Consider the following 14,947-nt stretch of genomic DNA (forward strand, 5'->3'; position numbering starts at 1 on the left):
AGAGGAAGGGAAAAGGAGCTTGTAAGCCACCTTGAGTACAGGAGAGAAAAGTGGGATATAAATCCAAACTCTTCTTCTCGTGGAAGGCCTGCTTTTCTGTATGGCTCATTTTATGTGCAGCAAGGCCCAGATTCTGACTCCAGCATATCTCGTTTATCAGATGTAAATTATCAAGTACTGAAAGAGGCTTTTCCTCTTCCAGCAATCATGGACGAGATGGCCCAACTTCTTAATTCAGTATAAGGCAGCTTCATAAGAAGACGACTGAAATCTTCCAGTAGTTACTTGCTGGCTTTCTCTCACTGCTTTTGCTGACAAAAACACAGCAGTTTTTTTAAAATTAAATTTTATTATATAAATTACTTTTTTTTCGCAGACAGCATTCAACTTATTGCACTAGATAGCACATCTGCAATACCAAGCTACAAGACGTCTTCATAGAGAGTTTTGTCTTATTCAACATAGCACTTTATTACCAGGATCAAGAGGCACTCTGAAGGGAGGGGACAGAAAAGCAGCAAGCGGCCACCAGCATTTTCCTAGCAGGAAATTCCTTTCACAGACCGGTTTGGAAAAGCAAACAAAGCCAGTTTAGAGTGGGGAAGCATGCAGATAACTTGTGCTGGCCATTTATATTATGAAGTTTGCTGATGAAACAAGGTTTGGGAATGAAGGTACAGAAAACTTACCCTGTGGAAGAAAAGAGGAGAATCAGCATGGACTGGCCCCAGCCTTTTCCAGTGATATCAGAGCTAGAGCCAATTAGCATAAACAACCCTTTCTGGGGCCAGACAGGTCATCCCCTTCCCACACTTGGATCGGACTCTGCAGGGGAATCGGGGAAGGGGGCCATCCGACTCGTTCCGTTTTGAGCACAAGCTTCCGTTTCACCAACCAGCACATGCCGTTGGTTTGGCATGCATGATTTACAGCTCGTGCTCCACAGTGAATTACGGACAAGTTCAGCCCAAGCCCTGCTGGCTACATCCAACCGCGTGGGCCACAGCTGTGTGAATCAGCTGGGGTTTAGTCCAGTAAAAAGGTGGGGCAAGCAGCAGCTCTTGGATCAGGTGGAGAGGCGTTATTAGAAACAAGGGACTGCGAGGACCTGCGCTGTGCGAACACCATGGTGCGGGGCTATGTGTGGACGGCCCTGCTGTGAAGAGTCCCACTGCCTGTGGGAAGCAGGACCTTTTAAGGCATCAGTAGCCCCCCCTCCCCATCCTTCCCTCCCAAAGCTCCTCTGTGAGCAGCAGGGCTGACTGTTGCCATTTTTTTCCTTTTTGGTTTGAAAGCTTTGGTGAGCCACTACGATCAAAGCAAGCAGCAAGGGTTATGTTTGATCTGCTAGAACTGGCAGTTGGCAATGTCTATATCCATTCTACAGCAGCCAATTAACTGCAAGGAAACAGGAAAAAGCAACCCCTCCCACCCCCAATTCTTCCTGAAGCACATTCTTGAGTGGTTGCAGAAGCCCACAAGAATCTCAGCTACATTTTAAATGCCTAGTTAGTGGCAGAGTATTCCGCCACCCCACTAACTAGGATGAACAAAGCTCTTGTTTTCACCTCTGCAAGTAGAATGAAAGGACACAGGGGAAGAAGGCTAGCTGGCTGCATTAACAAGATCATGAGGTTCCTATTGCCAATGAACACTTCTAGCTAGAGCAAGACACCCCCCCCCAAACTGCCCCCTCTCCCCCAAGCCAAGATGTGTGACCAGAATCAATAATTTCAAATCAGCAGAACATGATTGAAGACAGACCTCCCTGGCCAAATAAAACCCACTCATCCCATAAAGGAAGGTGTGCATTATTGAAACCAAGAGGAAGAACATGTCAGGGAAGGGACGAAGCAGCAGCCCCTTTCTCCAGCATCCCTCCGCTCTGCCTGCACTGTGTCAGCAAAAAGAAAAAGAGAGACAGACATCTGCAAACAGGAATTTGGTGCAATAACTGGTGGCTAGGCTTTCATGAGAGCAGCAACCACAGCCTTGGCATTAAGGCTACGCAGGTCACAGTAGGTTTGTCCGGTACCAACAAACACAATCGGTTTGCTGGTGATGTATGTCATAGAGATTGCAGCACCAACCTGGAAAAGGAACAGAGTGGGCATCAGCAGACACGATAGAATCCAAACAAGTTTATGTTACTTTGGACTGATGGAAAGGCAGCTTCATAATTCTACCATGACTACTGGTTCATTCCGAAATAAATACTGTGTATGGCAAGACAAAGAGAGAATGAGACTCCTTCTATGGCACTTTATTCTGAGGCCATTTATAAGACCGGACACCACAAAGGAGTTAAGAGATTTCTTGCCTCCTGGAGATATATCCCCATTATATAATCCTGCTCAAGTATCTCCCTATATCGCCCTGCTAGGCCCCTCCGCTCCTCGGAGGCGGACCTCCTGGTGATCCCTGGCCCCAAAGTGATCCGGCTGGCCTCTACAAGGGCCAGGGCTTTTACAGCCCTGGCCCCTACCTGGTGGAACAGGCTCCCAAGTGAGATCAGGGCCCTGCGGGACATACAGAGTTTCCGCCCACTTGGGGCCTGTAAAATGGACCTGTCCCGCCAGGCATTTTGCCAGCCGGGGTAACATCGCACTTCTGTGGAAAAATCTGTGGGCCTTAGGGCAGGAAGGGGGAAAATAATTTTAATCGCCATCGGGACTTTGAATTTTATAATTTGTATATGGTTTTAACTGGGATTGGGGTGAAATGGTTTTTAACTGTTATTAAATGATGGACACCGCCCTGAGCCCTTCGGGGAAGGGCGGTATAGAAATTTAATAAAATAAAAAATAAAATAAATGGTACAATATATACCAACTGCACTAACTTGGTCAGGGACAGAAAACGGAAGAAGAAAGAGAAGCAGATGCGCCCCAGGACAGATACAGGAAACCTGCCAGTCCCATCTGACAACGGGCGAGAACGTGTTCAGAATAAGCAGTGTAAATCAATTTATTCTGCAAACTTATTTCAAAAATCTGCTTTTTCTAAAAAAAAAAAAGAGGCATCGTGTTGATTTACCAGACCCAGAAAGTGGTTGTCTGCCTTCCAGTCTACCCACAGCCACATCACCAGCTAGGAGGAGGCAGTTTACCTGCTGCTGTGGCAGGACTGGACTTGTTGGGAAAGGAGAAAGCTTTGAAGGGTCCAGGCAAACCTTTCACAACGTCAAGATAATGACTGCATCACAGGCAGAGGCTATAGGTTGATGATCCAAAGGATCAAGTGACCAAGAACAGCCAAGAACAAAAGCAGACAAGCCCCAAGCATGCAATAAAAAGTATTAATAAATCCTTCACAGTTAACCCAGAGACTCTCAAAACCTGCGAGAGCTCTTTGGAGAATAAATGTATTCATTTAAAATGTCCATGAAGTGAATTGTGAACTCATCACAATGGTACTTTTTGCCAATTAAAATGGGGCATTTCATATGGCACTTTTAGCTTCCTGGTGAAGGGCCTAAAGGTCTGAAATACACCCGATAACCTTATTTAAACATTTTTATTCAAACTGCGGGTTTCTGCACTGTGGTTGTGGCCCTCCCCCCCATTATTTTGGACAAGGAACAGCATCAAGAAAAGCAGCCAGGAACCGAGGAACCCGGTCCATGACTATTGCTCTAAGCGCCTTTCATTCTTGAGCCTTCGTAAGATGCTGCCTATGCAGGTTCAAGACTTTCAAAGCCATACAAAACACAAGTTTTTGTTGTAATGATTACAAGAAACAAGGGGTTTCCCCTTCACCCTCATGCAAATGACTTGGCTTTGCTTACCTTGTCATCAATAGTGTCAAATTTAGTGAGCACAATCCCATCAATGAGGCGTGGAGTCTGAGCCATGGAGTGATCAGCAAGGGCCTTGTTAAATTTGACCTGTCGGAAAAAGCAAACCGTACATGAGCTTCATACTCTACTTGTGATCCCTGGACTGAAACATTTCCAGCTTGCCTCAACCAGGGACAGAGCCTTCTCAGCCTTGGCCCCAACCTGGTGGAACACTCTGTCCAGTGAGACCCGGGGCCTGATAAGGTTCTGCAGGGCCTATAAGACAGAGCTGTTCCACCAAGCGCATGGTTGAGGCACCTATGGCTTTTTATCGTCTTGGTCTCCCTCCTTCTTTGCCACCTTTTCCACTTCCCTCTTGTTTTCTGGTTTTTACTGTAATTAAACCACCCCCTGGTTTCAAGATATGTTTAGATCATGTTGTTTGGTTGTTGTATTTGGTTGTTGTATTTATATTTAAGTGCTGGAAGCCATCCTGAGTCTCTAAGGGGAAGGGTGGCATATAAAACTAATAAGTGAAATGAAATAAGAATTCTCACATAATAGCCAGTTTTCTCCTAACACGCACAAGCAGGCGAGTACATGCACAAACCAACACATACAACCAGGGTGCTCAGTGCTGACCACGCTCCTGGCTTCCTGGTCCATCTTCTGGCAATACGCATCATCTAGATATGTCACTTCATTCAGACATATATGTAAAAAAGGGTTCTGTGGGAAGCAGCCCTCCAAGGGACTGGGTTCAAGTTTGTATTTCAAGTGAATCGAGTTTAGGAACTAACCAGCTGATCCACAGCCTCGTTTCCCACCAAGGCCTCTCCCACAAACAAGACGAGGTCAGGGGTGTTGACCGCAATAAGTTTGGCCAGAGCAGTCATTAAGGGAGCGTTGTCTTGCATACGGCCTGCGGTATCCACCAAGACGACTTCAAAACCTTGGTTGCGGGCTGCAAAGAAGGGGCAAACATATTAGCAGGAATAAATATCAAGTAATAGTTGGAGAAAATCCAAGGCTACTGTTATACAACTGACAGTGAACACCTGTCATTTTGCCATTGTGGGCTGCCTGAGTTACTGTTCAGAGGGAGTTCATGTCCAAAGTCACTAACTGTTTCTTACTGCAAAGGATTCCTGCCCACCTATCTCAATATAAACGAGACTGTGTGTACACCCACCGACAATATTTTCTGCAATACCAAGTTTCGGAAACACTAGTGTTCACAGCTGGTTATACATAGCACTGAATTTATACAGCTGCTCGCAACCCAGATGCTTGTTCCTGGAAGAGCAATATGGTGCAACTTAACAAAGAGACCCACAGATGTCTGAATAGATTATTCTGATAACACTAAAAAACTAACAAGATATTCTATGCCTCCTTCCAGGATTTCTATTAGGTCAATCAATATGCCTTTTATTAGCATAGTACATTTGATTTCTATTAGGTGTTGTCCATAAGTTCTCAACCTTATCGTCACAGTCAGAGGGGCTGGGTTGCACACTTTTTAAAAAGATCACTGAGATGACCGGAGTGCTGAATATTTGATAAACAATTTTTTCAAGTATTGTCGAAGGCTTTCATGGCTGGAATCAACTGGTGGTTGTGGGTTTTTGGGCAGAGTGCCCGTGATCCAGTAGTTTTTGCTCCTAATGTTTTGCCCCATCTATGGCTGGCATCATCAGAGACATGTCCCAGAAAAACCACAAAAGCAAAATTTTTCAAGCATAGATGTTTTCAGTGCTCATGGTCAGAAATAAAGCCAAACAGACAGCTGTTGCAAGGAGCAACCTTGGCCAAGTTTGACTTTAGAAACCTTTTAAGACCGCAGCGGAGTATCAGGTTATGCATAGTAGAAAAACTGGCTGGCTTCTCCTAGCCAGCATGGTGTGCTGGTTAAGAGCAGGTGCACTCTAATCTGGAGAACCAGGTTTGATTCCCCGCTCCACCACTTGAGCTGTGGGGGCTTACCTGGTAAACTAGATTAGCTTGTGCACTCCAACACATGCCAGCTGGGAGACCTTGGGCTAGTCACAGTTCTTTGGAGCTCTCTCAGCCCCATCCACCACACAGGGAGGGAAGGGAAAGGAGTTTGTCAGCCCCTTTGAGTCTCCTTACAGGAGAGAAAGGGGAGATATAAATCCAACTCTTCTTCTATATGAAAAAAAAAGCTGGGGATAGATTGGAGAGGACCCTGGCTTCAGCCTCCTTTTCTCCTAACACCTTTCCTAGTGGCCAACACAATTCTCAGCACTGGGACTACTCACACCTCCCCAAAAATGGTGGGTGGGGAATTTTCAGCCACATGTAGTGACTTATGGCGCATGGGAAGAGGTGACTGGACCAAGGGGACAAGGATGGCCTTACCATAAGCAATGGCCTCCATGGCAATCCCAGCAGCATCCTTCCCATATCCTTTCTCGTACAGTTGAACCATTGTGCGGCCGCTGTGAGTCTCCGGCGGGTGCAGGGCATTCAGGCGGCGAGTGTGAGTGCGCAGCTGTTCCACAGCTCCGGCACGGAACGTATCACAGGCGGCAATAAGGACACTGAACCCATTTTCAATCAGCCAGAAAGAAATCTGAGGGATGGACACAAGAACATTACCCCTCGCATGGGCAACCCTCCAGCATCTAAAACAGGACACACAGTGGCACCTTGCAGTTTCACTTCTAGCAACACACAAAGCTGGATATCCAGTACTTCTGTCGTTCGTGCCTGGATTTTGATACGGGATGCAGAAATTCAGCATCCTGCGAGCCTCCGCTTTCACCTAATTTATCACAGATTTCTAATTTCTATGAAGAAATACTGGCAAAGTCTGAAGAACTCTGACAAGCAGCAGCAAAAGATTTCAGAACTGATTTTAAGTTCTCTGTTGTAGGCTGTTTGATTACTAGATGCCTCTCGGCCAAATGCATGAATTGTTACCACTGAAGCACAGGGAGAGAAAGAAAAGAGCCCCCTGTCCCCAACACATGCAGGCCTTTTAAGTACCTTGGCCAAGTTGGTTGACTTCCCAACTCCATTGACCCCACAGAAAGTGATAACATAGGGTCGGCGGTGGCGCTGGGCATCCATCACATCGCGCAAGACATCTACACGACGCTGAGGCTGCAGGATCTGTACCAGAGATTCCTGAAGGGCCTGTTTCACGGTTGAGGTCACCGCTAGGAAAACAGAAGGAAGCTTTTATCTGTGGCAGCCAGAGGAGATTCCCCTGTGCATTTCATCTCACACAAATCCCATCTCATATCAGAAATACATCAACCTGGCCATCACATAGAGCAGTCCAATATTCATGACCTGCTGAGATCACCAGTAATCCTTCTGGCCTCTCTTGTAAGCCATTATTTTGTCTCTTTTTTGTATTTACTTCACTTATATCCTGCCCTTAACTCCACTGAGGATCCAAAGTGGCTTACATTGTTCTTCTCTCTTCTGTTTTATCCTCACAAAAACCCTGTGAGGTAGGTTTGGTTGAGAATGAATGACTGGCCCAACCCAGTGTGCTTCCATGGCAGAGCAGGAAACTGAACCTGGATTTCCCAGATCCTAATCAGACACTTTTAACCCCTAGATGACATGGGCACATCCTTCTGCAGTAACGCTGCTTTTGCAACTGTTATTTTTTTCTAACACTTACTTGGGCTTCATACCAAGGGGCAACAAGGTTCCAGACAATGTTAACATCCTAAGGCTGGGAATCCTGTGCCCACAGAGAGTTCCCTTAGTAAAGAAAGCCCTACCCACCAGTGACAAGATGATCAATTAACCTTTACAAAATACTGAACTGATGTAACTTCATAGAAACCCCCCACTCAATCCCAGAAGCATCCTTGAGCTACAGGAAAACAGACAGCCACCAGGCAAATCTGAAGTATTTCTTCCATACCCCACCAGCACTGTAAGTCAGCATATCACCTACAGACTAGCTCAAGCAAGCAAAACACTTGGAAAAAATAAAACCCAAGACACTGTGTTGATCATTTAATTTGAACCATAATCTTAAACACGCTGGCTCACTAAGTATTTATCTTGGAATAAAGATTTTTCTTCCACAAAACTGTTTCAATGGTGAATGTGTGGAAACGCAGACTGAAACAGATAGCCAGCAAAACAATACTGGAATAAAGTAAAGCAAAAGGCTGCACAGCTGAGCATCTTTCTAGAAATGCGGTGCATGCAGTGGGCCCCTGAATCCACCCACCAACTAGTACATACACCAGTATAATAGGAGATCTGGTATCGTGCAAGTGACATCAGTGGAACACTCCACAATCTACCCACCACCAGCTCTTTCCTTCCTTTTGGAATGTAACATTGCAAAGGCTGATCATGCAAATTTATGGCTGTAGTTGGACATGCCCGCACCATCCTACTAGAAGCCTTTGGAATCTGTAACTATTGTTTGGTATATAGCTGAGAAAATCCATGTAACAAGATTGCAGCAGAGATGCACTCCACAGAGAGAAGGAGGTCTTACTGGTGAAGGTGCCCATCACTTTGCCTTCCAGTTTTTTTGCAACCGATTCACAGAGCTGGACGGCGATGTCAGCCGCAACATTCTTGGCTTTGGAAAAAGAAGAAAACCACAGCGATTTAAGGTTTGACCACTACACCACACTGGCTCTCTCCTGGGGACTGCCTGCCCTATAAATGTTACTATCAGCCATCCCTTCTCTCCCCATTGCCTCCTCCTCCCTTTCTCTTTTCTTTCATCTAGCAACTGAACTTTCAGGAAGTACCAAGCATCTTCTGAAACTCAGCTAAGTAAAGGCCTCTCTTCTCTTTTGCCCTATGAAATAAATGAGAGTCAACTCCTCCCAGTTGCAATGCTGGAGGGATGGACAGAATGCCTGAGCCAACATGACAACAGATAGCCCAGGTATGAACGTTCATTCCAGAGGTACACAAAAACATACCAATTAGGTGATCCTTCATCTTCTCCAGCACAGGGTCCATGTCCTCTCTAGTTAAATTTTTGGAGCCCACAAGGCCTTTCAGCATCCCAAACATGCCTCCAAGGCCACCTTTCTTAACGCTGGAAAGAAGAAGGTGCTGTTATACATCTTTATGAGGAAACCAGGCACGAGGTGAAGACAATTCAGTTCCATTTGACCTTCAAAAAACACCACGACAGCTCTTTGCATTTCAGTGTCTGCCTGAACATCTGGCACTAGGCTTGGTAAAAAGATGGCCCAAACAGTATTCAACTGAATCCTAACCTCTGTACAGCACAGGGGAGCTCAGTAAGATCCCCTGATTTATTCTATGCCTACCCCATCGTTCTTCATTCTCCATGAAGGCTAACAAATGAAATAAAAGTGAGTAAAGTGAGCAAAGAGTAGAGATTGATTGGGCTCTGCATCTTTTTTGATCACTCTAGCAAGGAAATCAACAGCCAGTTCCATGGGTACATACATAAGCCTTGGAAGTACTTTAGAAATGGGAGTATGAGATGCGTCCAAAGGTCCAGAGGAGCCTCACCTGGCACTTGAAGAGCTGTGAACCTCCTTCTCTTCTTCAATTTCTTCTTCACTCTCATATTCCAGATCACGGAGATGGCCAGGCTCACGGTCAGGATCCCCAAGGACCTGAATGGAAAGAGACAGAAACCTGAGGGTCAGAATGCATCTCACTGCCATGGTCACATGAACCCGACTGAATTATATTAATTACTTCTAGAGGGGACAGTCTGGAGTGCATGTTTCTAAGAGCTAGGAGTACATCATGCTGCTTCTCTCTCAGAGGATTTATGATCAGTTGAAGTCATCCCAGAGTCCTTGACATCCGAAGATAAGATGCTGGGAATTCCATGTTTAGAACTCCAAAGTTTTCTCCCCTCTTTTTAAATAAAAGGAGTACGAAAGATGGATTCAGATTTGGGCTACAGGGGAAGGAGTTGGAGGAACAGCACAAAGGAAAAATACAGCCCCCGCCTAGGTCCCAATCTGAATCAGACCTCCCCAACCAGGAGCTCCAAACATGGAACCCACGCCATGTTTTCTAGTTTGTGTCACAACCCACCCGCCCCCGGTGTGCAAGCTGCTCTGGTTAACCCAAGTGACGATTAGAATGTGAGGCATTTACTGCAGCTGTATAGTACCAAGCTAGGGCCTCAAACAGATATTTTGCTTTCTGACTAGAAGGGCTTTGGATCTTACCATATCTGGGTCATACTCTTCCATAGGACAAGTGTCTGCATTCCCATTGGTAGTTGAGTTACTATAATCAAGTACTTTGGCATTAGAGTTCCCCAGATCCCACACTCTGGGTTTCTTCCCCTTATCCTTCGAAGCGTCTGGCTTTGGCGACTTGCTAGGAAGGCAGAATAGAAAGTCTGTTGGTCTTAACAGTGAGGGAAATAGCAGCTTCAAATCTTTGTTGGGTCCTTAACAGTCATGCTGAGCAAGTCAAACTCTGATCTGTCATGATTCCCAATATCTAACTTAAAGTAAGAGTTCCCCCTCCCAACCCTGCAATTAATTGAAAAAAGTCCCCCCCCCCAAAAAAAAAACCCCCCCACCAAACTAAGGCCTGGTTCTTTCTGAGGTGATAAAACTATGTAAGACTTGCAGTGTGTGTGAGGGAGAAAGGGCTTGACAGGGTGTATCTCCACATAAAGAATTCCTTCTGTCTGCAAAGCTGCATATCAAAGAGAAGGGTACCAGCCTACCCTTCTTCCTGACATGCTAGTTTTCTTTGTGCATGGAATTATGTATCAAAGGCACTGCCTGCAGTCTGAAGTGGTACAGAGCCCGCATGTAGTTTTACCACCCTGGGGAGAACCCAGCCTAAGAATATTAACATTCTAAGGTACATGAATATGTGGAAAGCTCAGCTTAAAAGAGGACTGTTGCATATGTCCCAAAATATGCCCCCTTAAGACATGCCTTTTTTTAAAACGATATATATGCAACGCACATCATGGATCCCTCTGAGATTTCATAAATATTTATTGGTTGTCTGGTTCTATGCAGCAGGGAGTGAATTGTATTTGTAGTTCCAGAGGGTCACTGTAAACTCTTACAGCTCAGGGACGTGACTACAAAGATGCAACTGTCCCTGAGCTGAGTGTCAGTCTGCTGAGGCAAAGGAGAGGCAACACAGTGGCCTCACTTACTTGGTTTTCTCTCCCCCCTTCATGCGCTTCCTAAAGAACTCCTCACGGTTTTTCTGCAGGATCTCATCCTTGGTCAGTTCCTCCTTGTCTCCAGTGGCAACAGGAAGGTCCGGCTTAACATCTGGTGCTACTTTGGGGGGTGCAGCGGCTTCAGCTCCTAGAAATGATTAAAATGGGATTGTGACAACAAAGTGCAGCAACACAGAAGAACAGAGGAGAAGTGGTGCTGGTCTGAAGAGAAAACGGTTAAAGTAAAACAAACAAGCATTGCTGAGCTAGCCCAGCAGTTCAGACCCAACTTCCCCACAAAAGCCTGAGTTGGGGCCAAGGAGGCATCTGTCCCTCAAAGAACATGTTATTTACATCTCCTTGGCTAAGACACTTGCTATTATGCATTTGGCACTACTTGTTTAACTTTGAGTACGATCACTTTGCTCAGCTTTATGTGCACGTGGGAATGCAGAATTATAAAGATCTCACAGGTCTTAAGCAATTTTTAGCGTACATATTTGCATTAACACAGGCACGGCAGTCGCCCTCTCACCTTCTTTTTTGGAACCTTTGTTTTTCTTGTTCTTAGTTTTCTCTTTTGGTTTCTCTCCTCGAGTTTCTATCATAGACTTCACTGTTTTTTGGGACTTTGCAGATTGTTCAAATGTCTTCATGGCAGTGGGAGCTCGGACTTTACTGCTCTCCTCTGCATCCCTGGTTGAAAAAAAAGGGGGGAAAGATTAACCGACTGTGTCAGTTAATCACCGTGCAGAACAATACAGGTCTGGAATTTCTCCATCCCTTGCCCCAAAGCAACAAACCTTCAGTCTGTTTCCCAATTCAAAAATCAACACATCATGATCCTACAATGCTACCACTTGGTAATTTTCCCTGTTGGAGTTGCCTTGTGAATATGTTCTTCACAGGGCCAGATTTAGCCCTGTACCATAAATTGTTCAAAATCAGAATTTATTCAAATCAGGGTTTAATGACTGCATTGGATCTCTGCAGATGCTAAGAAACAAGTTATTGATAACAAGGTGTTTTTAAAAGCCATGTTAAAAACCTACAAATCAACCCTGAAGCTGGATACTGGCTAGTGCAACCCTAACCTTGGCTCTTAGCATATCACTGTTCATGTTGCAGGCTGTAATAAACAAAGATGGGAAGACTAGGATGTCAACTTGGCTTAGTTTTTTCTCAGAACCCGGGGGTGAGGGATGGGAGGGGATGGGAGATTAGACAGAAAGTGAGGGGTAAAGAAAGAGAGACAGATCACTCTGCTAGGGGGCAATCACTCTGCTAGGGGGCAACTTTCCAATGGCAGTCCAGTTTTATTTAAAAGACATTACAAGCATGAGAAAAGCCAAATACAGCAAAGACACATAGTTATTAGTAGGTCCAAGCTAATTCCTGCTTGTACTTCTCATGTCTATTGAGGCCAAGTTCGCAATTGGAGAACCAAAGGCATCTGGGGCAAGACAACAAACGGGACTACTGGTGAAACCTGATCGCTGAAGGGGTGCGGCCTGTTACCGTAAGAGGCGTAAAAAATCTTCTTTAAAGTCAAAGGTGCCATTGAGAAGCCCAAGAGTTCCCTTCTGTTGAAATTCATTGCGATATTTGTCCCGGAACTCCTTATGAACATCGTCTATCAACTTGTCCACATAGGTTAACGTCAGAATTTTTTGAAATCCAACCTGCCAGAGAACCATAGTACTATCAGGAAAATGAGAACACCTTAATTAGCTTGAAAAAGCAGTTCATGCACAGTACTTTCTACACAGTGAATAATCCAAAGAGAGAACATTTCTGAATGGCTGACAACGTGACAAAAAAGGTGTTGCCAACATGACCAAAAAAAAAGACTGAGGGAATGTTCAGTGTGTTCCGAATCAAAGGAAGCAGAATGCCAGCCGCATAGACTCATGAGCAGTGGCAAGAGAAAGTCTTTCAAAACACTGTTCTGTTGCAGAGTCTATCAGAAGCTATCCTTCTGTTTCAGCTTTTTTGCCCCAAACACAGTAAGTCACTTACCACAAAGACCAACTCAAACTGATTGTCCAATTTGTATTTTAGCGTAAGGGAGTCATGGGTGAAAGAGTTACTGCCACCTCGCTCCTGAAAAGACAAAGGAGGCAGGAATAGGTTAGCAAGTCCTGTTGAGTCACATAAGGTCTACATTACAGAAACCGTGAAGATTGACATACGCTAACTTTTTTGGTGTACAAAAAGACCAGTGACCTACTTCTTTCTGCCTGCTGTGCAGGAAAAATAGACCTCCCCTCCATTGTAGGAGGCAGTGTCAAATCAAAGTATCCAAGCAACTGGGTATCTTAGATTTTTCAAGATCTGCTTACAAACATCTATTTGGTCACTTGATTTATGTCTCACCCCCTTCAACACAACCAGCAACATAGTTTCCATTAAAGTAAGATTAAGACTCTCTGCTATCCAGGATCAACTACCCTTTGCTCACAACATGATAATCTATATTCAGCTGTATCCATACTTCTCCTGCCAGTATAAAAAACACTCAGTAAGTGATTCTTAGTACAACTTCTGCTGAACTATTTTGGCTTTATGAGCAGCACACAAAATGTTAGTCGGCTTCTAAAGAAATCAAAACTGAATTATTGGGCATGTGTGTACAGGGTGAATCTCAAACACTTCTAAAGGATTTAAGATAGTGTGCTAGGAAAAAACTCTTCCCAAGATTCTGAATAGCTACTGTTTGTTAGGTGTGGTTGCAACAGACTATATGGATCTCTGCCTTGACGCAAAACGGATAGTTAAATACTGCCCTTCAATAGTAATCAAGAAATGAGGTGTGGAAGGAAATGGAATGGAAAATCTGCAATCAGGAAGTAATATGCTAACATGCATAACATATCCATATGGAAAAACAGAGGCTATTTGAGAATTCCTTCATTAGCAGAAATGTGAATGAAGCAGACAGAAGACAACTAGGGAAATATTCCAATAAAATGGGATATTGCTAAATATTTGTTGATGTCCCATGAAGATACATTCGGAAACAAGGGATGTGTTTGCAGGGCAGAGCCATATGGCAACCTAAAGTACAGGAAAACAGAAAATAATATACTCTTTCTGCTTAGAAAATAGCCTTCTAAATGCACTGATTATTTTACAGCCAACAATCTGATATTCTTATTTCAAGTCTGATTTCTTCCCTGATAAGTACAGTTTAAAACACAACCATAACCCAGATCAGATGTTGGTGAACCACAGAAACTAAGAAATTTTATTTATTTTATTAGATTTTACATCCTGCCCATTCCCAACCAGAAGTCTGGCTCAATGGCAGTTATGATCCAGTAAGCTGCTGGTTCAAATCATACCTCAACCATAAACTCATTGGGCAAACTACTCTGGCACAACATACCCTTGCTGTAAGACTCACAACATGGACATGTGCGAAGCACTTTTGTGGATTCCGCACAACACATTTATAACAAGTCGTAATCGTTATAAATGAATTAGTTTTACATTTATAAAAAGGGAAAACGAGTTCATTCATAACGATTGCGACTCGTTATAAATATGCTGTGCTGAATCCACTTTTGACTACTTAAAAGTACTCCATGAAATCGAAGTATTTTCTGTTGTTATTGTGAAAGCAAATAACACCGAAGCAAAGATCGCTTCTTGTCACCCAAAGCCCGAGAATATACAAGGGAATTAAGGTCAACCTGCATGTTTGGGGGAGAGGAAAGAGAGGGAGTCTCACCTGGAGCAGGACAGACCGGATAAGCGCGTTCACGGGCGCACTGCAGGCAGCTGCGGGGCCGCGCACGCCCTGGAAGCACCACAGCACAAGGCCTCCCTTGCTGAAGATGGTGAAGAAGTCGAGCATGGTGGGATCGGGGGGCTCCGGGCCTCGCCCGGGGGAAGGTGGGGGGAAGCTGAGGTAACGGGGTCGAGCCGCCGGGAAACCAGCCCGACTTCCTGACCCACGTCAGATTATTCTCTAACACTATGCATCACTTCCGCCGGAAGCAGAAAACAAGGTGGGG

At 44.8% G+C, this 14,947-nt stretch overlaps 1 protein-coding gene across 1 annotated transcript; it reads right to left on the bottom strand.

The window, feature by feature from the left end:
- Window positions 1-452: 452 nt before the first annotated feature.
- SRPRA (SRP receptor subunit alpha) lies at window positions 453-14,919 on the bottom strand. The gene is made up of 14 exons (XM_048513103.1): window positions 14,662-14,919; window positions 12,948-13,031; window positions 12,447-12,610; window positions 11,464-11,624; window positions 10,920-11,076; window positions 9,961-10,114; window positions 9,284-9,390; window positions 8,719-8,837; window positions 8,280-8,366; window positions 6,791-6,963; window positions 6,161-6,374; window positions 4,579-4,742; window positions 3,788-3,886; window positions 453-2,090 (listed from the first exon to the last, which is right to left on the bottom strand). Exons 1-14 carry the CDS (start codon window positions 14,785-14,787, stop codon window positions 1,962-1,964), a joined length of 1,938 nt encoding a protein of 645 aa, XP_048369060.1. The 5' UTR covers window positions 14,788-14,919; the 3' UTR covers window positions 453-1,961.
- Between the last annotated feature and the right edge of the window lie 28 nt (window positions 14,920-14,947).

Source organism: Sphaerodactylus townsendi, linkage group LG12 (assembly GCF_021028975.2).
Source record: "Sphaerodactylus townsendi isolate TG3544 linkage group LG12, MPM_Stown_v2.3, whole genome shotgun sequence".
NCBI lineage: Eukaryota > Metazoa > Chordata > Lepidosauria > Squamata > Sphaerodactylidae > Sphaerodactylus > Sphaerodactylus townsendi.

Bases quoted from the DNA above. Each gene is read 5' to 3' on its own strand.
- SRPRA (XM_048513103.1), bottom strand. From the start codon at position 14,787: ATGCTCGACTTCTTCACCATCTTCAGCAAGGGAGGCCTTGTGCTGTGG. The intron at 11,625-12,446 runs GTAACAGGCCGC...TTTTTCAACCAG, and splicing joins GATTTTTTACGCCTCTTACG to GGATGCAGAGGAGAGCAGTA. The intron at 9,391-9,960 runs GTAAGATCCAAA...CTTTCCATTCAG, and splicing joins AAGAGTATGACCCAGATATG to GTCCTTGGGGATCCTGACCG.